Source organism: Pinus tabuliformis, chromosome X, assembly GCF_031772625.1.
Source record: "Pinus tabuliformis cultivar Carrire ecotype Pingquan chromosome X, CPIR1, whole genome shotgun sequence".
Classification (NCBI taxonomy): Eukaryota; Viridiplantae; Streptophyta; class Pinopsida; order Pinales; family Pinaceae; genus Pinus; species Pinus tabuliformis.
In genome coordinates this window covers 246,245,483-246,269,214 of record NC_142308.1, presented here as the reverse complement: position 1 = coordinate 246,269,214, position 23,732 = coordinate 246,245,483, and the positions used below count along the sequence as shown (strand labels likewise).

Below are 23,732 nucleotides of genomic sequence, written 5' to 3'. Positions count from 1 at the left end.
CCTCTGCACCCACTGACACTGGTCCATCTTGCTACTTATGATCTGGGCTCCCGTAGCTAGGTATTGATCGAAGAGGTGGACTCCTCAAGGATCCTGCCCATCTGCAGTTCTTTCGAATTACAGTTCTAGATCACCCCACCTCTCCCTTGGAGGTATCTAGGCAACCATGGAAAACTCCTCTTCGATCTTTGCATATGCAGCCTTCGGATCATGCTTCTCGACCTTGTCCTTCTTCTTGAGAGGACACCGTGTAGCGTAGTGACCAAATTCACTACATCGGAAGCACTTGATCTTCGAAACATATTTCTTTTTCTTCCGCTGCTCCCACTGCCCCTTAGATGCAAGGGTTGCATTCTCTTCCTCCTCCTTTGGCTTCGTCCAATTGCTAATGCTGCTACTATCAAGTTTGCACTTGATTAAGTCTCTCCTCATCTCTTCCTGTTGAAGAGCGGCCCACATTCCTTTGCTACTCTAGACAAACACTTGCTACTCTTCTGAGATTGAATTCAGGGCCATCCTCACCATCTTGATAGGCTGAGGTGTTGACCCCACAGCGGCCAACGAGTCTCGAATTCCCTGAAGCTTCGTTAGGAACGAATCAATGTGTTCCCCCTTTTGCATCTACGTGGATCTCATCTTCTGCTCCAAGTACATCTTCAATTGCTCAGAAGATCCTTCGTATAACGTGGCCAATGCTTCCCACATCTGTCGGGCAATATCCTTGTCGACAATGTGACACACTACGTGATCTCTCACTCCGTCGAGGATCAATCGTTTGGCCTTTGCCATTTCAGCCTTGTACTTCTTGAGCGGATCTAGATCCGCGGGTACAACTACCACACTGTCGACATAGGTTTTGAGATCGTGCTCATCCAGAAGGCATGAGATCCTTGCCTTCCAGATCACATAGTTGGATGCACCCTCCAACCGATCTTGATCTCGCAACCCATTAGCTGCCATCTCTGCCAACGAAATGTCGAATTGCCTCCTCTCTCCTCTGTGCTGTTGTTGGGTTGGCCTACGCACTCCCTGCTGGAGTTAGTAGATCTGTTGCTCCCTACTGCTGCTCAACAAATGAGAATTTAGACTTCTTGGTTGGAAGTCCTCTAAGGAAGAATTCCCTCAACAATGTCTCTCTTCTTCCTTTTGACATTTTTCTGCCCCAACAACTGCTGCAGAAAACTGCATCACACTAGAAACCTCCTCTTCGCTGAAGCTTCTGCGCTGCTCCCTCTGACACTGACAAACTTCGATCTGGAAGTCTTACCTCTCTGTTGACTCACTCAAAGAGAGACCTTCCTCGAAAAATTTTCCCTCCTGGCTTGGACTACGCAATCCCTCTGGGGATTCGATTTGCTTCCTACGCAACACTTCGACCCTCCTTATGTTCAGCACTGGGCTCTTCTGGCTCTGCTCTCTTGCTTCACCTACAGCCCTGATACCATGTGAAAATTTGGAGGCCCCAAATTTCTACTATAGCAACTGATTAAGTTCCTTCTATTTGTTAATTACTGAACAAATTATTTACTGCTTCCTACAACAAATACCGAAACTAATACATTGCAGCTTTCACCAATTAAAATTATATGCGAAAACAAGAAACTAAGCAGGGAAGAAATAAACAACACATGAAGTTGTTATTTTTGGACAAATATCCCCGGAAAAACCCAATGCAGGAAAACTGGTGCAGTAGCTGAGGGTTTGTATTATTAAGCAGTAGTTTTTTTAATACAATTCGTTGGAAGCCCAACTGGCTATCCGATACAGAGAGAAACTGGACAAAAAGAGTAGTGAGATGATCTCACCCTATCACTGGAAGAACCGACACTGATCTGCGCTGGAGGTGAGCCTCTGTGCTGCCTTTGCGCAGTACTGCGTCAAGCCTACACAGTCACTACGTCATTGCAGTTGGGACTGTGTTGCACCTCCTTCTGATCCTCTGTTGGCTGGAAACTTCAGCTCTCAGGCCTCCCGGTCTCACACCCCGGCTCTGACACTAGATCCTGACTGTTCCTTAGCAGAATTTCGATCTCCCTCTAAAGCTCTACACTGCCACAACGTAGCTTTGCGTGGCCCAACGTCAGCCTCTTTGGACGTCTCTCTGCCCTCTCTACCTTGTACTCTCTGGTCCAAGAAAAACTCCCCCCAGAAACTATCCTTGCCCCTCACTGCAAGAAATCTCCTTAATCGATTCTCTAGCAACCGCTACACTGCCCTCTCTGAGAAATTTGATCTCTTGATCTCTCTCCGATGTGTTTTCCAAATGTCCATCGAAGCCCTTCTCATAATCCTCCAGTTGAGTAATCAACGACCCAGATTAGATTTTAATCAATGGCTCAAATCATTTTGGCTTGATCCTCGTCTTCTTTTAGAAGTGTCACCCACAGTTTGATTAATACCCTTTAATTATTTTAATTTCCTAAGTTTAGACTTAGGGACCCATTAAAAATAATTAATTATTTTAATAAAACTGTCTCCGGGTGGAATTTCCCAAAACGATTTCTGGGTATTCAGGAATACATGTGTCCTAGCCTCCCCTTCCTACAAATTTTGAGGCTTAGAGCACATCCGATGCTACCAAAATTAACAACAACTCCAATTTCACAAATGACACTTAGAAACCCTTTTCTTTAGGATTCCTTGATTTTGGGTCCCCCTTTTCAAGTAACACTCCTCAAACCCTAGGTCTTGGTAATCCCCTAGCCCTTCTAAAAGAGCTTTCATCTTGCTTCTATAGCAAGTAAGCCCATTCTCTGAACTTCTCTTATGAATAGGCTTTAGGAATCACCTCATATCCTATCATTGATCCATCTATTCTTGTGATTCCTCTTGTACCGAGACTCCTCTCATCAGTGAAATTCTGTAAAGAGTAGAGAGATTTAGCTAAGGTGACAATGGGCTATTGCTCCATTGTTGCCCCTTGACCTAGTAGTTGCTCTATAGGATCCTCTCTTAAGACCCTTGCTAGTTTGAGCGGTAACAGACCCCAAGATAAATATAAGTCCACACTGAAGGGATCAATCTAGGAGGAGAATCTAATCCAACCAATGTTACCAGACTCGGAATCGACAATAAATCAACGAGGCAAAAGAGTGAAGAGTTTTAATAGGATCGGGAAAAAATCGGTGAATTCAATAAATAAAGATATACACATATATTGAATTAAAAAAAATATATATTTTTCATTGATATTCAATAAAGTCATGTCCAAACAATTTATAATATCAATAGATGTCCAAAATATCATGAATGAATAAGTATCTCATATATGTTATAAGTCCAAACATGATCCAAAGTACTGAGTCCTGACTCCTAACCAGTGACTACACAGAACCAGAAGCATCTGGTTCTAAAAGTTTTTAAAATACCGCATACTAATCAATTAAAACATAGTAACTAAAATCTCTTGATTGCCACTGAAATGATACGATAATGGTTTGGTACTGAAATCTCTGACAGAGCACATGCTAAAGCTAACACTGGAGCACATTGCACACTATGCCTCTATTACACTACGACTCTATTACGTAGCGTAAACTGAAACTGAAACCATGCCTCTATTACCTTCTTAGTGTATGAGTTGTGGGCCTGAGTAGTGAGAAGAGAGTTATGGACCGACATTTAATTTTTAACCTAACTAAACCATGCAACGAAAAATGCGGGAACCCTAAAAGTTAAAACCCTTGCTCGTCGAGTTGAGCGTTGAAAATCGCCTCAGTCGCTTAAATCACAATTAATCAGTGAGTCGCAAGTCAAAATTGTGTTGACCACGAGTCAAACTTGGTCAACGCGAGTTTGACTCACCCAGAGTTGAATCAGATCATTTAAGGGAAGCGTAGAGTTTGACTCGCGATTAATCGCGAGTAATCGGAGATTCATGTTTCACTGAATCCAACTAACCAAAATCAGCTTTGTGAGCACTGAAAAAACAATAGAGGGAGAGAAAAAAGTGTTGGGACTAGCTAAGCTCCCATCAATTGATTTCTGCTCTACCCACAAATAAAGGAAAGAATCATTAGCAATGTGGTTATTCACCATCTCTGAGCCATTTAGGAGAAAGATACCATTGACTTGCTCCACAATACGAGATACCTCCAATAGGTATAACCCAAATCTGTAACTATCAAAAACATACAAGTAGCTAATGGACAACTGTGCTGTCGTTAGGACAGGACGTTATTAATGGAGCAACTTAGGAACATTATTAACTTCATAATTTTTGTATATGTACAAAGGTTTAACTTCATAATTTTTGTATACGTGCAAAGGTTTTTGATTGAGAGAACCATAAATCCCGATTTACAAACCCACGTTAATATGTGGGAATGCAAAAATTGAACCTTATACCACTCACTTTCATACGAGAGGGGAATACAAAATTTGAACTTACCAATAAACCAGGGAGTAATCCCCTCAAAATTAAACTCATACATTCATAACAAGAACACTACTAATATATTTCTTTTAAGACTAATTTTTTATTAAAGATATTTTAACACGAGTAATCAAATGCATTATTTAAAAATGATTAAAAAAACCAGTGGAAGTCTTTTGCTTGTGGATATTTCTTAACTAATAAAACCAAACCAAAATCTTCAGCGAGGTAACTCAGATAGTTTCTGTTACTACACGATTTGTTTTCAAGAATTGTTCCACAATGTGTATGGAATCCTTGAAAGACCATTCCACTTTATGTATGGAATTTTCAACTGCAACAGCCTAATACTTGAGCTCTGCTGCGAGAATAATAAATGAACCTTATATGGGAAGGCAAAATTTGAACCTTATACCACTTTCATTTCATACGAGGGGAATACAAAATTTTAACTTACCAATAAACCAGGGAGTAATCGCTTCAAAATTAAATTTATACATTCATAACAAGAACACTAATAATATATTTCTTTCAAAATAATTTTTTATTAAAAATCTTTTAACACAAGTAATCACATGCATTATTTAAAATGGTTGAAAAATCAGCGGAAGCCTTTTGGTTATGGACATTTCATAACTAATAAAACCAAACGAAAACCTTCATCCAGGTAATTCAGATAGTTCTCTTACTACACGATTTGTTTTCTTCAAAGAATCGTTGGACAATGTGTATGGAATCCTTACAAGACCATTCCACATTATGAATGGAATCTTCAGCTGCAATAGCCTGATACTTTAGCTCTTCTACGAGATTAATAAATGAAATTGATATGATATTAGTAAAGAGAATATTTGTTTGTAATGAATTACAGACTCTTCATGAGAACTTCATTGCAAACCATAAAATTCAACCAAGCCATGATTCCATGGACAAACTTCCGATTTCTTCCCCTAGAATTTTATGAGAGAGAAGATTGTATTTCTTCTAGAGTTCGTCCCTTTGTCTCTGGTACAAGCTTTACCACGAATAGCACAGTGAAGGCGCAGACAATGCAAAATATAAAGAAGGAAGCTACAGTGCACATACCATTACTAATTAGTAGCCTTGAAAGACATATCTAAATATGTAAATACATTTTTACTTAATTTCATTACTGAAATAACATAGAAAATTTATAGTACCTGTAGAACTCCAAGAGAAGAGAGAACTAAAAGTGAGGGTGACAATCCATGAACCAAACCAAGCTGTGAGAGACACCAGACTGCCAGCAATACGCTTCATATTCAAAGGAAATATCTGTGTCAAGACAGAAATAAGCCATTTAGAGATGAATTTTACTAATAATTTGTTATCGATATAAAATACTACTCAATGTGGGAAATCATTAACATGAAATATAGACATTTTCATGATTATCATTATTTTCTTTATAGCTGTATTAAGAGAAGTGAGGTTCTCTCTACTGTTACTATTCAGTTGGGATGAGATGTGTCACATGTGACGGTGGGTTGTTAATGTTTAAAAGGAAGAAAGACATCTATAGTCTTTTATCACGTAAACAAATAAACTTGCGTAGATGTATCTTATTCTTGGATCAATTAAGTCATAAAAGTTTGTTCCTAAATTTTTTCATCTTTGTCGAAGCTTAATAAATTTGAGCTGGAGTTGCAGGGGTTGGGGGACGGGCTATTATGAACCATGGAGGACATCAAGCATTAAGCTTTAGATGGGGCCTCAGAATGGTAACAAACAATGAAGCAAAAGCCTAGATCAGGCAAGGCCTAAAACTGCTTTCCAAAATCATATCAGGCAATATCATGGTGATTGGGGATTCATCTCTCATCAACAGTGCCCTATGATCCAAACGAGGCATCCCCTCCCCTACTTAAGCAAGAATGATTTGCCACACTAAGGTTCTCCATACTACCTTTGCCCATGTATTCCTAATCCATGTGGTTATTGCTAACAACTCAATTGCCGACCAAAAGGCAAATGAGGGGCCGAATTATCCAAGGGCCAAGGGCCAGTTACAGGTCAGCAGAAGGGAGGAGCTTAAATTTGTGAATACCGTCCATGAATACAAGCCATTCAAATTGTTACATTGGGTTGAGATGCTTGGGAAGGCATTGGACGTTTTGCAAAGTTGAAAGAAGGGTGTAGTCTAACAAGGTGACATTTTGGTGTTTTTTTGCCAGAATCTGGCAACACAATTCATGGTGAGATCACAATATTCTATCGTTTAAATTGTATTTTTCAATATAGAAATGGATTCAGCATCCTGGAAAGCTTCTGAGACACTCAGATTGTACAGACTCAACAACTTAAAACTATGATCTTCTCAATTTCTAGCGGGATTAAGGGTGAAATTGACTGAAAAAACTGAACAGAAAATGGCCAAAAAGTCACCTCATTGGACTACTGTTTAAAAGGAGGTGGGATCCACCTACCCCCATCACATCAAAGGGTTAAATGGAGGGGGCACCTCGCCACTCTGTCATCAGCTGCCATCCTGTACTCACACAAATGATGGGAGGGTTGCCGACCGTCCCCCTTCCCCCTTCTCCATTGCTTTCTAATGTAGAGGAGGGCTTGACCTTGGCCTGCTCAGGTGGGAGTCTCCCTGCCCCCTCTCAGATCCGATGCTCACCATTCGAATCTGCCCTCTTTGCGTCAATGGAATCCCCAGTGACGGTAGGGATGGAATTTGACGGGTAAATGGCCTATCACGGGGTGATTTGCCCGTCAAATACAGCCACAGATTTTTCGTAACCGTCAACATCCTTGGTTAAAATGATTAGAGTTGCCTAAACCTTTGACAGGTGATTCAGATTTGAAATTCCTACTGATCCCCACCACATCCTTGTCTCTTCTACTAATGGTTGTTGGGAGAAGCAATCTAACCACTTGGGTGTCAGCTTGCTGTGCTTTCTCTGGTGTCTTTGTGTCACCTTCCTCGTTGGCAAATTTGGGATCTCCCTCTTTCCCCAACATTCCAATCGATGGGAATTCGGGCAATCAATTTCAAGTTAGACCCTCCAATCCACCCCTCTCAAACCATGGTGCAGTGCTGTTTGCTGTACAGATGAAAGATCTTCATTGGGGGTTTCGACAGTGCGAGCACATAACAGACCAAGTTCTCATTATGGCAGCTCAAGCAGGCCTTTTGAGAAAATACAGCCTCCCTCAACACCCTACGAACAGGCAGAAACCTTGGAGCCCCCACAACCAGCCAGGACATGCAAGTTCAAATCCAAAATCTTGCTAGAATAGAAGGCAGAGAGTTAAGTAGCCTTATGGAAAAAAATGTGGAACTAGAAATGGCTTTGGATGCTGCCGAAGGAATTATTGTCCAGCTATCTAATTTTGTTCATCTCCCGGTGGAAAGACGTTGCCCCAAGGTCTCCCTCTCACGGAGGCAAACAAAGAAGCAAGTGCACCCACAATGCTTTCAGTTTGCATGGATTTTGTCAATAGAGCTCACAGTCGACAGATTTATTTGAATTTTTTGCTTTATGTACTGTAGATATATAATATGAATTGGACAATTTGTCAAGTAACATAGCTGGCATATAATGGGAGTGAAAACTTGCATTTTTTAAAGAAACTCGAACTCTATAGAGCTTCTGGAGAGTATCTGGGAAGGTAGAAATATAATATTGATGTAACTTCCTAGCTATCCAAGTTATGCCACCACCATTTTAATTAATAAAATCATCGCTGTTTCTTTTAAATTAAAAAACAAAAACAAATGCAAAATTAATATGAATCTATGGTAACGATAACCAACCTCAGACATTATGACCCATGGAATTCCACCCATGCCCATTGAAAATGTTGCAATATAACCCTGTCCATCCAAATAAATGTCATTATATAATTTCAACATATAGATATTCTACCTAGGGTTTTATTGAAGATTTTATTTTGCATCCTATTACAAAGCATTATACAAGTATTGAGGCATATGACTCACCAAAAGACCAATTAATGATAATATTTTTGCAAGTAGTAGAAGAGAAGACCCATCAAAATGTCCCTGTTACATATTAAAGAACAAAACAAAATGTTATGTATAAGTTATTTTTATTACATCATATGTTGACACAAATATTTACATCAGCAAATCAAAACGCTCAAATGGAATTTATATCTTCTTCAATGCTATTAGAGAAAAATTAAATGAGAATAAGCTACTACATCTCGTGAATTTGCATCCTTCATCAACAAAGAACAATTGGCCAACCACTAGGTAATTACCTCGCCCTGTCACATGGTACAGAAAGCAATCAAAGCAATAACCGCATTATCAAAAACAAAACGACAGCAGATATTCTAGAGAGTATATAGAGCGGAAAATTGCCAATCCCAATGAAATAGGAATGAACCAAAAAGCCACAATCACCAAACAAGGCGGCTTGCCAATGAATCCTTCTCTTAAGAAGCACCGAACACTGATCCTGATGTACTTTCAGCCATGCTTTGCAGGGCCTATCATGTCCTAGAATGATTGGTGTACTTTGGTGCATGAGTATGGTTTGCTCCCCTCAGACTGACCAATCATCATAGAGTTTGTTGGGCTCATCCCTTAGGAGGATGTGTACAAAATGTCCAATCCCAAGACCATTTTGGTGGAGTTGGGTGCGGAGCTTTGGCCTACAATAGTATAATTCCTGGAGGCCATATTTTACATCAGCATCATGCTCTAGCCCCTATCTTCAAGGCACATTGGTTTTCACCAATTTGGAGAACAAGTGAGTTCACTGACTTCATCGTGTCAGGTATAAGATTTAGAAGAAAAAATTCAAATAAATTACATATGAACTTTAAGATCTTAACTCAGTTTTATTTGTAATGTTTTTGATAAAAAGATTTAACTTTCCAATCAATTGAAAAAATTTCAATTATATATTAACATTAAAAAAATTTATGCTTTTGAGGAAAATATCTAATTTATTTTGTAGTATTATTTAATTCGGTATTAGTAACATCAAAACAATTAGATCTACAAGTTTCACTTTTATTAAAATATCCATGCACTTTAGAGCATGAATTGGCGTGGATCTATCTTAACTCTAGATCTATTAAGCACCAAGAACGATCAAAAGCAAATTGAAATACAATTCTCATAGTGCTTAAAAGATACCGAGCTAAGATGGATCTACGTGTGTGTGCATGCATTAATGCTTGGAATTCGGGGCCTGCCTGAGCAATTGCTAGTGGAACAATGGGCTGAGTAATTGGTTTGGCGGCCACAGGAGGGGCTGCGCGCCTTTGGCCTGTGTTGAGGCTGGATGTGGGAGGCCATGTGCCTTAAAGTTAGTTAGGGTTTTCTTGGGGGTCAGCTTGGTTAGGTTTGTCCATGACCTGGATGGGTTTTGCCTGTGGAGCCACAGACCTGTGTTGTGGGTATGTTCTGTGCAAGTCGTGGGCAAATCTGTGTTAACGCGGTTAGTGGTGGCGCAAATCTAAGGTGGGTCGAGGTGTTATGGTCGTAGTGATTTGAGTACGTTGCACTGATGTGGGAAAAAGAGTTATCGTGTCCTTGTTTTTTCCTGGCTATGGTCTGGTCTGTGGTTCAGTGTTGAGGAGGGCCCTAAGGGTTGGATCATGGAGTTCTTCTTTGACCTTTCTGGGTTGCTTCTCGGGTTCCAGTCGTAGCTTTTCACTAGTTTCTCATGGTTCCTTAGGAGAGGCCAGTTTTTTGTTGATATTCATGAACGATCCCATTTTTGTATGAACATGGACAACTTTGTTTTTGTTTGATAATACAACTAATATCTACTTGTGGGATGGCTACGTACATCTTTTTTGCTCATCCATACTCACACATGGACAGTTTGGCTTTATGCCTGATTCAATTTTTTGCCAATTGTTTTGGCGTTTGTAGTTTCTATTGATGTTGATGATTAAATGTAAAGGTTTTTTTGTTCAGGAATCAGTATTATCCATAAGCGTGCTTTTTATAACGCTGCTATATTGGGCTATTACATGAATACACTCTTGTAGTGTATATGCATAATGTAATTTCACTCATTTTTATATGAAGGAAATTATGAGTGCTTTTCTATGGAAAAAAAATAATGCCTAGAATTTTTTCTTAAATTTTCTTTTTAACATTACTGATTTGTTTTTTTGATGTTGCACATCTTATCAATAGTAGCCTATTATTTTTTAAAACTTCTAAATATTATATTAGGCCAACTCGTGCCATGTGTTGTGCCAGGGTTAGGCACAAACATTATACATCTCCTTCATATTGCATTGTAGAATGTACCTCACTTTTGTCAATGCAATAAATGAAAGCAAAAATATGCCACAAATTAGCTTGAATGATGCTAAATACCACACAATGGAAATAAATCAAAACTAAGCATGCAAGCCCACTACAATTCTGTGGAGATGGACTTAAAGCCACTTAGTTTCGTGGACTCCTTCAAGGAGCAAGTATCAATAAGATTCAAATAAGCATAAGATCCATACACAATCCTCATAGCTTGATCACATGTGAGTGCAACCTCCTCCACTTAAATGTGGCCATGTTTCATAACCGTTGGTACAACATCAACGACATCTGCATGGGCTCTGCTATGTTCTTGGCAAAAAGAATTCCAATGATGCTCTCTAGTTGATGGGAAAATCCGTGTAATAAATTGCAATAGATAGATTGAATTGTCAATGCACAAACCTATGCATTATGCCCACTTCCATTTTCATATTCAGTCCCAACAAAATGAATTATGTCACATACACACTATAAATTTCAATTTCATAGATCTGCTATGTGATAAACTAGATCTAAACTAGATCTATGCTCTTCTAGCTTGTGTCAACTTGCTTAACAAGCTAGATTTGCTTAACCTTTGCATGTAGATCTATCATGCTCTTGTCTTTGTCTTTGTCATTACACCTTAGACCTATCGATATGAATCCCTTCCGTGAGGATCTACAATACCTCACCTTCAATGGATCATTACCATGGAGTTATCAGGCCCTTAAGACTCAAGAAGCTCTAATACCTAAGACTTCATGTGACTAGGAAATGTCATCTATATTCAACTACTCAACCATTGTAGTCATACCCACTACCTTTGCAATGCCTTCTTCAACCATAGCTAGCTCCAGATTAGAGCCCAAACCACCACAAACTCCTCTTATAAAGCAACCACATTCTCCATTGAAGGGAGGGTCGACCAATTTTGGTTAAATTTGCTACTTTGGCTTTGTTACCGCTCAAACTAGCAGGGATCCTAAAAGGGGATCCTTGAAGGGTTACTACTAGGCTAAGGGAAACAATGGAGTGATAACCCACTATCATGTCGACTAAGGCTCCCTGCTCTTTACGGATTTTCACCGATGGGAGAAGATCCGTTATGATAAGGATCACGAAATGGATGGACCAATGATAGGGTGAGGGCTGATCCTGGAAGCCTATTTACATGAGAGGCTCAAATATGTGGGTTGCTTGTCTTGGAAGACAAGATGGAAGGCTCTCTAGGAAGGGCTTGGGGAAAATTTCTAGGGTTAGGTTTTGAGTATATGTCTTATAAAGGAGATCCCTAAACCCTAGAATTCTTGTGGAAACTTGGGTTCCAGCTGATCTTTGAAGAATTAACCTTGATAGTGCATGGGACCACACAGGGCCAAGTGGACCTGAGGTTTAGTCAAGGGGATAGGATCTAGCAACCAATGATATGCTCGACCTAATTAGGCAGGGGAAAGAGATCAAGGAATGAATTTTCAATGAAAGGCAATGCATGGATCCCAGTGAGGTTTCTATCCTAAGGGAAACCAAGGGCAAGAATTGGTCTTCGAGCTAGGGCTTGCGATATCTCAAGATCCCACTATCGGAATCTAATGAAATTTGGAGGGCTTCTTGAGGACACACCAGCGCAATTGTGGACCAAAAATCGAATTATTTGGATGGATAGATCATGAGATAATTGATGCCCTAGGTGACCTAGAGGACTAGACCTAGAGAAGAGGAAAGGGGAGAAGGAAAATAGGTTTAAGGTGATAACCTTTGGTTGGGCCAGTGCCTAATCCTTTGGGGAGATTGGTGTCAGGTAGAATTATGACCATGGACCATTGAATTTTCTAGGTCAACGAGGCCTCAATTTGATTGTGCTCCCATTTATGACATCGTTAAGGAGGATGAGGATGAGATTGATATTCCCTTCCCCTCAGGCACTATTTATGATGACATACCCATTGATACCCTTGGGAAGGAGAATCTTCATTTGCCTTTGCATAAAGAGGGGCAGTTGGAAGTGATCAACTTTCCTTTTAAGAGAGACCCGACCTTTGATACTAAGGGAATTGATAAGGCTCTCACTTCTCCTGAGAATGATTCTATGTTCAAATCACTTGAGCCTTTAGATTATGACTTTGGAAAAGCACAACCCGTTGAATATAATACTTCTTTCTCCTTGTTTCCTATTGGTCATCATCTTGGGTCTTCATCTAGTGATTCCCTCACCCCTAGTCATATGATCTCAAGTAATTGTGAGCCCTTTTCCCCTCCCGAGTATAGTGTCAAGGAAAAGCACATCATTGATTATACTTTTCCTCCTTGGACGCACCCTCGAGGTTTTGATCACTCCATAGTCTCCCCTCTCCAGTGTAATCATCATGTGCAACCCACTTGTGTTTCTCCATCTCGTTAGCCTCCCTTTCCTGCTAATCATGACCCGATGAAGGCCATAAGCCATGACATAAATAATAAGGACAATGGTGGTGTTAGGATTCCAAGAAACTCTCCTAGGTTGTAGCTTGGAGATGCCTGATAACATATAAATTCAACTATTGTTGCAATGGATGAATGGAAGGAATGATGCTTGTCCAAGCCAGATAACCACTTCTACTTTGTTTCACTCCAGACATGCGTGAACACCCCCAGACTACAAGGCTTTAGACCACCAACTACTCACAGTTTAGAGATTAGGTGAATATGGAGAATACTGACCACACTAGCAGATGCACAAGACCATGTGATGGCCGGCTGCAACCAGTAAGGAAGTCTGCAAATCTGATCTACTAATGCACAGACAAGATGACAACTCTCCTGCATTAGTTAGAAAGAAACCTGGACCACCTGTTCAATGATGCATACAAGACTCTAACACAAAGATAGGATGACAACTATCTAATGCTAAACATCAAGAAGTCAAGAACATAGCATATCAGGCACAACTTAGAACAGAGGGAAATGGAAAGTGAGCAGTTAACAGCAAAAGAAGCTTGTATTAGTTGAAAATGAAGACGAGACGCTGCAAGTGACAAAATATCTACAGTCTCCAGAAGTTGAACCTTACATCAAATGCCAACCATCAACCCTAATTACATCTTGTTTCTGGGTATTTATAGATTTTACATTACAAGGGCACTTGGCCATTTAGGTATGGAGGGGTCATAATTGACCACCAATTGCATTTAACTGCCTGATGGAGTCTCTGACTGTGTTTTCTTGCTGCAGTGAGTGAATCTGATCCTTTTAGGTGCTGTGTTGTCCTCTTAGGCAGTTGGAGTGCTCGTACCAGTGGGGTTCCATAACTGATAAATGCAGTCACAAGGTCGTGCTCATCCTTTTTCTCCCTTGGCCATGCTGTTTGTTAAATATGGTTGTTAGAACTCTGACATCGACTGGTAATGGCAAGCTGGTTACCTTCCTCCTTTGGGCAAATGGAATGGTGAAGGACGTGGAATGCATGGGCAAGTGGACGAGTTGGATGAGCAGAAAGAATAGTCGTCGGATCGAAGAAATGGGCGGCGGAGATGGCTCGGCAAAGGCTATTGGCTGTGGTAAGAGCAGGGTGAATTAGGGCTGTTGGATCTCTGGTGGACAGATCGAACGGTGATCGGGCGACGGAGCTGCACAGGCGTTAGCGGGCGGGAGCGGTTTAGTTGGGCGGTAATGGTATTGATCGCACCGCTTTTGGGCGTGGAGCGGTAAAAGGACAGGGGCGTGCGATGCCACTTAGCGATCGACACGTAGCGGAAGATGAGAGAGAAAAACCGCTCTCATCGCACTCTAACGTTCAATCAAATTGTAGGCGCGATAAGTTCGAAGACCGTTAGATCTCGGCAAAGATGATCTAACGGTGGGGATTTGTGGAGCAGGTCGCCTTTATCGGGCGCGACGGGAGCCGTCGGATCGGTGGGAGGAAATCAACGACAGGGAAACGATGAAGGGTTTTAGCAAGCGCGCAAGGGCGTATGGGAGGGTTTTATGAGGGTTTGGGCTTCGCGCTAGGGGTTAAAGCTAAAAAGGGGTTAATCTGTAGGATTTAGGAGAAAATAGAGGAATGGAGGTGGCGGAGGGAGAATGGTAGGAATAGAGGGAAGAGTGACCAACGATGAGTCCCCTTTTGGACACAGACCAACAGACCATGCTTTCCTTTGACCTCAGAAAATCGGCATTACATAGAAAAGCTAACACTGGCTCCTTCTGGGGATGAGATCCTCCCTGTGAGGTCTCAAGAACCGTAGACCACTGCCTTCTTCATAACAACAAGATCAAAAAACATTGCCTAGTATTTCATTGAGCATGGAGTCTAATTAAGCCTACACTAAAAACTTGTAAAAGAACATATTTACAATGCTGAGGCCTAAAGGCCTTAAACAACATAAATTTTCAAAAACTGCCTATTTACTGGGTCATCAAAATTGTTTCTCCTTCCAAACTTTGCAGCATGAGAGTATTGTCCCCTTGGACCTGGGCGATGACGAATGATCCTGTCCATAGAGTATTTATTTTACCAGGACCTCCCTGCCTTTCCTTCAGTGCATCCCATTGGAGAAAACAGTCACCATACTGAAGATTGACCCTCTTTGCCTTTCTATGAAAGGTCTCCTTCTCTTGGTCAATATGCATGTCAGCCAATTCATCAAAGATTTGCAAAATCGGGTTGATTTGATCACCTACCTCAAAAAGTTTAGGGCATTTAACCTTATTGGGTAGAGACAGTTTATATTTCACCCCCTCTCTGTATGCTCTCATCCGTGGATGTTCTTTGTGGAAGCTTTTGTATACTTGTTGAATAACCAGGGCTGCTTTGTACTCGGCTATGCCCTTTGTGGCCTGAACAATTAATATAAATGGTGAATCAATGCATCATTGTGTGTGGGACACAAAGACTTCACCTGCTCCTGCAACTTTTTTAGAACAAGCCCCATCCAAGGAGGTGTCTCGAATCTGTGCACCTTCTTCCTCTGTGATCTGGCAAACTGCCCTTTCAAGCTGTGTGGAGGCCAACTGGGCAGGCTTCGTGATATCAAGACTGAGATTATCCATGTCAGCCTTGGGAATTGAATTATGGCTAGCTCCAGTGCCTAGGGGGCCATTATGAGGGATTGTCTCTTGAATAGACAGAGAAACATAAGATGATGGGGAACTGACTTCACCCTTTTTAATCACTGGGCTGGGGATAACAGCAAGTTGGTCAATTTGCAGATTTGCATAGTCATTAGAAGCTTGGTTGGCTTTAGGCTCTGGCTCTTCAAGGATAGATTTCTTGAAGGACTCATTCTTCACTGGTTCAATCAGAGGCATGGGTATTCTTGGTTTCTGAATTTCTGATTGAAAACTGAAAGAAGAGGGGGAACCTTCAAGGCCTCTTACCTCTATGGCTGGAACTTTGGGGATGATGGGGTCTGCTGCTGGTTGTTTCTGCTTATAAGCTTGTTGTTCTGCAGAGACAACAAAATTATGAGCAGGGCCTTTGGATAATAACTTCTCGTAGGCAGCCTTGGTTAAGAAGGGGGCACTGCCCTTATCTTCCATACCATGGACCCCATCATCTTCTTCAGATTGCTCTTCTTCCATGACTATATTCTGAAAAAGGGTCTTCACCCTTTGGCCTTTGTTTGCATCTTTGTTTCTTTCCAAAATCTGCAACTGCTCCTTTGCTCCTCTATATGGATTTGGATTTGGAAGAGCAAAAGTATGAGGAGCTTGTCCTTTCCTTGAATGCTACTCCATCGCTAATTTGGAAACTTCAAAGGCTAATGACTATATCATCCTGGCCATTTTATCGATCTTAGGATCTGAGGAAGATGAGAGCTCACCCCTCTGTCTTCTTTTATCAGCATTACCTTCGAGCCTTTCTATGACCATGATGTTTGATTCTACTTCCAGGGCTGCATCTTGCATATCAGCCAAAGAAGCACATCTTCTCTCCCTCAATAGTAAACAGAAACGAGAGTCGAAGGCATTAGCATAAGTGAGCTTAGCAGAGGTAGGGGTGGGTTTCACTTCAGCGAGTATTCTGCTATACATGCGGTTAAATCTCCTATTGAAATCAGACAACAGCTCACCATTTTCCCTTTGCAAGTTCCCAAATTCAGCATGATAATAGAGTAGATCTTTCTTATCCCCTTAATGCTTTAGGAACACGTCATATAAGGCCTCAATGTCTGCTATCGACCTAGGCGTTAATTCTCTGAACCATTTTCTAGCCTCTCTATCTAGGCTTTGGACAAAAACCCTCATCCACACATCATCTTCACTGATATCTAGGTTATCAGCATAGCTATAAAAAGACTCAAGGTGCTCTTCAGCCGTTACTCCCTCTGTACCAGTGAACTTAGGCATGTATTTCTGGTATTCTCCTGCAGGCATGGCATTCAAGGGGATAGGCAGGACCAGGGGTCCATACCTAGCAGCTATGATTCTCTCCATCTTAGTGGGTGCTTGTGGGCCTGCCATGACTGGGGTAGATGGAAGGGTACTGGTAGTTTGGAAGCTAGGGAGCTGGGAAATGACTGACAAGGATAAAGGAATATGATGGACTTTAGGGGAGGTTTTCTTTGGACTGAGGTCCAAAGGGGAACTTGTTGAACAAGGAGCTTTATGAATCTCTGAGGGTATTTCTTCACTGACAATGTTAGGCTCTATATCTTCAAAATGAACATGCTCAGTTACAAGCCTCTCTTGCAGAGATACATAAGATTGTTTAGGCTTACCTGATCCTGATGCTCCTTTTTGTGATGTCTTTCTCTACTTGACAATCTTCTCAGGGTCAGGCACTGGGTCAGCTGGTGATTTCTGAGGATTTCTCCGAGTATGTCTCACAAACTGAGCCAGAACTGTGATGTGGAGTCACCAGAAGGTTGGTCCTCTAGTAGAGTCGCCAGATAGATGATTACAACCAAAAATGTGTCCAGACTTTGTCTATCATCAACGCTAGATTTGTGTCGTTCTCCCAGGGAAGCTAAGCTTCAATCTCCTCTCCCCGACAACGGCGCCAATTATGTTATGATTCCAAGAAACTCTCATAGGTTGTAGCTCGGAGATGCCTGGTAACATATAAATTCAATTATTGTTGCAATGGATGAATGGAAAGAATGATGCTTGTCCAAGCCAGATAACCTTCTACTTTGTTTCACTCCAGACATGCATGAACACCCCCAGACTACAAGGCTTTAAACCACCAACTACTCACAGTTTAGAGATTAGGTGAATATGGAGAATACTGACCACACCAGCAGATGCACAAGACCATGTGATGGCCGGCTGTAACCAGTAAGGAAGTCTGCAAATCTGAACTACTAATGCACAAATAGGATGACAGCTCTCCTGCATTAGTTAGAAAGAAACCTGGACCACCTGTTCAATGATGCATACAAGACTCTAACACAGAGATAGGATGACAGCTATCTAATGCTAAACATCAAGAAGTCAAGAACATAGCATATCAGGCACAGCTTAGAACAGAAGGAAATGGAAAGTGAGCAGTTAACAACAAAAGAAGCTTGTATTAGCTGAAAATGAAGACGAGACGCTGCAAGTGACAAAATATCTACAGTCTCCAGAAGTTGAACCTTACATCAAATGCCAACCATCAACCCTGATTACATCTTGTTTCTGGGTATTTATAGATTTTACATTACAAGGGCACTTGGCCATTTAGGTATGGAGGGGTCATAATTGACCACCAACTGCATTTAATTGCCTGATGGAGTCTCTGACTGTGTTTGCTTGCTGCAGTGAGTGAATCCGATCCTTTCAGGTGCTACGCTGTCCTCTTAAGCAGTTGGAGTGCTCGTACCAGTGGGGTTCCATAACTGATAAATGCAGTCACAGGGTCGTGCTCGTCCTTTTTCTCTCTTGGCCATGCTGTTTGTTAAATATGGTTGTTAGAAGTCTGACAGCGACTAGTAATGGCAAGCTGGTCATCTTCCTTCTTTGGGCAAACGGAATGGTGAAGGACGTGGAATGCATGGGCGAGTGGACGAGTTGGATGAGCAGAAAGAATAGTCGCCAGATCGAAGAAATGGACGACAGAGATGGCTCGGTGGAGGCTATCGACTGTGGTAAGAGTGGGGTGAATTAGGGCCGTCGGATCTCTGGCGAACAAATCGAACGGTGATTGGGCGATGGAGCTGCACAGGCATTAGCGGCGGGAGCGGTTTAGTTGGGCGGTAATGGTATTGATCGCACCGCTTTTGGGTGTGGAGTGGTAAAAGGACAGGGGCGTGCGATGCCACTCAACAATCAACACGTAGCGGCGGATGAGAGAGAAAAACCGCTCTCATAGCGCGCTAACGTTCGATCAAATTGTGGGCGCGATAAGTGCGAAGACTGTCAGATCTCGGCGGAGATGATTTGACGGTGGGGATTTGTGGAGCAGGTCGCCTTTATCAGGAGCGACGGGAGCCGTCGGATCGGCAGGAGAAATCAATGGCAGGGAAACGATGAAGGGGTTTAGCAAGCGCGCGAGGGCGTATGGGAGGGTTTTATGAGGGTTTGGGCTTCGCACTAGGTGTTAAAGCTAAAAAGGGGTTAATCTATAGGATTTAGAAGAAAATAGAGGAATGGAGGTGGCGGAGGGAGAGTGGTAGGAATAGAGGGAAGAGTGACCAACGATGAGCCCCCTTTTGGACACAGACCAACAGACCATGCTTTCCTCTGACCTTAGAAAATCGGCATTACATAACAAAGCTAACAGGTGGAAGTGATATGTCGGAGGTCGTCATCCATCGTGAGCTTGGTTGTTGACATCTCTATATTTTGGTTGCAAGAGAAGATCTCAAGGACTAGATTACATCCTTTTCTTACCTCTTCTCACATAATCAACCATATGTGGGCATCATAATTTCCCACCTCTCACCCACAACATCCTCCATGTGTTTGGGTTTGCATTCGCTTTGCGACTTGCTGCATGAGTAATCATGTAGGTAGGCATATATATATTGACTTGATGATATGTTGGTTGCACTGGCCTTATGACTACACTTAATAATATCTTAGTTACATGCATGTTAGGGTAGGATGCATTGCATGTTGATTTTTGCATTAGAACTAACGTCATATGATATTTCTCATGATAAATATATGCATATTTGCATATTTTATTTTCTGTTGATTTTATGGCTTAACATATAACATGTGCGATCATGAGACGCCACGAAAGCATGCTGCCCCATGTTTTTCCATCTATTATATGTGCAGGTGACAGGTCTACAATAACCAAGAGATTGTTGGAGTTCTGGTGACCTCTCATTCAAGTAGCTTCGCCCACCTCTTCGAGAGATCACATCCTAGTTGGAGCCAGATGTTACCCACCATTTTGTGGGTAATATTCCTAGGAGACATTTTTCTCCAAGATGGTCCTTAGTAGGCAGCCAATAGCCCCTTATAGCCACTAGCTAGCTCATTGTGCCATTTTCTCCAACACTTGAGCCAGCCATGTGGTTCCTCACCCATCTGCCATAATCGTATGTTTGAAGGTGGGCCTCCCGAATATAAAGGTATGCCTTGTCATTTGGAAATTGAGTATTGTAGTTTGCTTGTCATGGACACTTCTGGGCATGGATTAATGGGGGGATTCGGCGGAAAAAATGGGCTAGGTTTGTGCTTTTGTCCCTTAGACCCCTTTTAGAAATTAACCTTGGATTCTAGCCCCATGGGATCTCTTTTACTGACCATTTGCTTCCAGGGATTGTATTTCACTGGAAACCCTAATTTTGGTTGTGTGGTCTCGCTCCCTTATCTGCTTATATCACCTTCTTTCCATTCATTACTACCCCATTCATCATTTCTCCCCTTGGGTCCACATTCCTCCATTGGGTTCCACATAGTGTTAGCTTGCTCAGAGGTTGATGCAGCTAAAAAGAAAGATAAAAACATATATGGCCACATTCAACAAGAAAATTTACCACAAAATGCAAAAGATGGTCGGGACAAATTACATTTAGCACGTGGGAAAAAGCCAATACATGAGCTCTACCCCATCATCATGGCCATCACCCTGGTTCTTACAGGTTCTATGAGACTTCTTCATCATATAGGAACCCATGATTGTCCCAACACCCGGTGGGCGATGAACCGCCCCACCTTAAAAGGGGGAATTCACTGCTATATCTTATACATCATGCTCTAACCCTTTGAGCCCTGAGTAGTTAATCAAAGAAAATCATAAAAAGGCAAAAGGCATATAAAGAAGGGTGGAAAAATCAAGGTCAAGGCACCTCATGTACCACGATTGCTCCCTCCTACACATTATAAACTCAAGTGTCGGCTTCCTTCTTATTAGCTACCCTTGTACCCAACATGTGACCTAGGACTGCCCCTTCTCATTCCCTACTTCATTCACGTATCTGTCACATGGCACCACCTTTTGAAGAGTGTACCTTGACTATATTATCCCCTTTAGAAGTAGAAACCACCTAATAGGATCATTGGTTAACCCCATTTGGAGTTTAGAAGACATTGGCACATCCCGAAGCCCATTATGGAAGGGCAAGCCATTATGAAGTCCCCACCTATGGTCCATGATTGGTAAGCTCATTTACTCGATTACTCTAATGACTTATTGTGCTGGAAGGCTAGGGGATGCATTGGATCTTATGCAAGATTGGAAGTGGTTTCCATCTTGGGTTTGGTTTCCCTATACAGGGTCCTAATCCTCCAGAGGGCTACATTGGCATATGTAGGGTGAGAGTTGAGAGCCATGGGCCTCCAAGTAGCAGTTTGCACTCCACGGATCCCCACAACTATTTATAGATTGCTCGTGGTTCACTTATTGGACGAGGAAGATGCACCTGATCCATCATGCCCAGTTGGCCCCAGATCTACACCATACACTTGGCAAATGATCCAGGACTTGCACGATGATGTGGCACCACCTACAACACCACCCTAGCCCTTGCGGGCAATCTATTGGCATCTTCGATTTGTTTGGAGACCCATGAGGACACTTATATGCCCCCACATGTCATTTGGGGCACCACAAGTTATTACAAGGGGCCAACCCCTTGTCCACTGCTTTTGAGGGTCCTATTCTTCATTGTGGCACCCATGGACCTCATTGGTCCTCTTAAAGGGCCCTACGACATGCATAGATTATTATTTAACCTCTTGATAGGCTTACTTGTTCATTTATGAGCTAGTTTGGTGGGCTTGTCACCAAAAGTTGAATTATTAGAACATTATTTTATTTTGGGGTTTATGTAGGCCAAGGAGGCCAATTCAAACTCCTAAGTTCTGTCTAGATACAAGTGAGGTGAGCTCATTTATTCATCATCACTTTGGTTTGGATCACTTCTCTCTCTTGAGATTTTCGCACTTTTTCTAGAGGATGAATTGGAGCTTTATGGATGAATTTTGATGTGTGGATATTGGTCTATCTTCTCTTGGAACTTCTCTATTGTCATTTGTGAATGGTTGGATATACCCTGTTACATGTAAGTACATGCCTTTTGATGTTATTCTTGTTTACTTTTGTCATATACGTTGCACTGGGATTTTTGATGTTCTAGGGCTAATTGCTACATGCATTTATTGCTTAAAATTGTGGAATTTGTCTCTATTATAACATCTCTCAATGTATGGGCATGTAATATGAGAGAAATCACCTAGGGATGATTCTATCAAAGAATTCAACCTTGATAAGTCATTCCTCTTGCACATCAAAGTATAAAAGCTGCAAGGTTGTTTCTCTTGACTTAGAAGGCTACCGAAGTGATCTTGAGGCCTCCTTGACTAGGAACCAAGAAATCCTACTCATATTCATCATAGACTCCATTATCCCAAAGATTAAGGCACTGATCTACCAAGGGTGGTCACTAAAAATCATATTCTTTCACCTCCTTCCAGGTCTAGCCAAGTGAAGGTACCTAGGGCATCAATTTCTCGACAAGCTAGCAATCAATAAAATTAGATCTCTTAGGGTCTCCTGTGTTGGCCTTTCCTCAAGCTCTCCTCCAATTTTGAAGCCATTCCGATAGTGGAGTTGAGAGAAAATCCAAGCCCTAGCTCCGTGATCAAAACTTGCCTTGTCATCCCCAAGGCGAGTACCTCATAGGGTCAAAACAACATCTTCAAGTGAAATTATTTCTTTGATCCTTTCCTCCACCTTGTCTAGGGTAAGGATATCATTGGTTGTTACATACTTTCCTCATACCCTAGATCGGGTCCACTTGGCCCTATGTGGTCCCGCTCCTTTGAAAGACCATTCATCAAGAATCATCCAGGATACCAATTACAATAAGGATTTTAGGGATTGGGAAGTTTCTTCTTAAGTCATATCCCACAAACCCAACCCTTAAATCCTCCCTTCCTTTCCCTAAAAGACATTGTACCTTGCTTAAAAAGCAAGCAAGCCTTATCCTTCTAACTCTTTCAAGAAAGGGATTATTAGTGTCACTCCACATCATTTCATTGACTTATCCTTCATCGGTGACTCCATAATATAACAGGTCTCCTCCCATCGGTGAAAGTCCGTAAATAGAAGGGAGCCTTAGCTGAGGTGACAGTGGGCTAAATATCCATTTGTTTCCCTTGGCCTAACATTTGCCCTTTAGGGATCCCTGCTAGTTTGAGTGGTAACAGGGCCTACATTAGCCCCTAAAATAAAATAATGTGCAAAACAACTAACTTTTGGTGACAAGCCCACCAAACTAGCTCATAAACAAAAGAAGAAGCCTCTCAAGAGGTCGAATGATCAATAATACATGTCGTTGGGCCTTCTAAGAAGCCTGATGATGCCCATAAGTGCCACAATGATGAATAGGACTCCCAAAAATAGTGGACAACGGGTTGGCCCCTTGTTCTCCAAATAATAAACGTGTGGTGCTCCCGATGGGTGTGAGGGCAGACAAGTAACCTCATGGGCCTCCAAGTATGTCGAAGATGCCCGTAGACCATTTTTAACGGCTCAAATGATGGTGTAAGTGATGGCACATCAGTATACAAGTCCTAGGTCATATTCCAAGTGTATGGTACAACTGTGAGGCCGGCTGAGCATTGTGAACTAGGTGCATCTTTCTCATCCAATAGGTGAATCTCGAGCAATCTCCAAACATCTTTAGGGATCCATGGAGTGTTGTCTACTGCTGTGGAGGTCCATGGATCTCAACA

General features: G+C 41.8%; 1 protein-coding gene across 5 annotated transcripts in view; it reads right to left on the bottom strand.

Annotated features, from left to right (window-relative positions):
* Positions 1–4,968: 4,968 nt before the first annotated feature.
* The window catches only part of LOC149139294 (sugar transporter ERD6-like 16), a 145,020-nt gene continuing 126,256 nt past the window's right edge, over positions 4,969–23,732 (bottom strand). For 4 of the 5 annotated variants that reach the window (XM_089452988.1, XM_089452990.1, XM_089452991.1 and 1 more), the window contains 4 exons: positions 8,349–8,411; positions 8,163–8,222; positions 5,557–5,671; positions 4,969–5,446 (listed from right to left, as the gene is read on the bottom strand). In XM_089452988.1, the coding sequence (XP_089309114.1) occupies positions 5,334–5,446; positions 5,557–5,671; positions 8,163–8,222; positions 8,349–8,411 (351 nt within the window). In that variant the 3' untranslated portion in view covers positions 4,969–5,333. The remainder of the gene's footprint in view (positions 5,447–5,556; positions 5,672–8,162; positions 8,223–8,348; positions 8,412–23,732) is intronic. The other variant, XM_089452992.1, reaches the window with a different exon arrangement.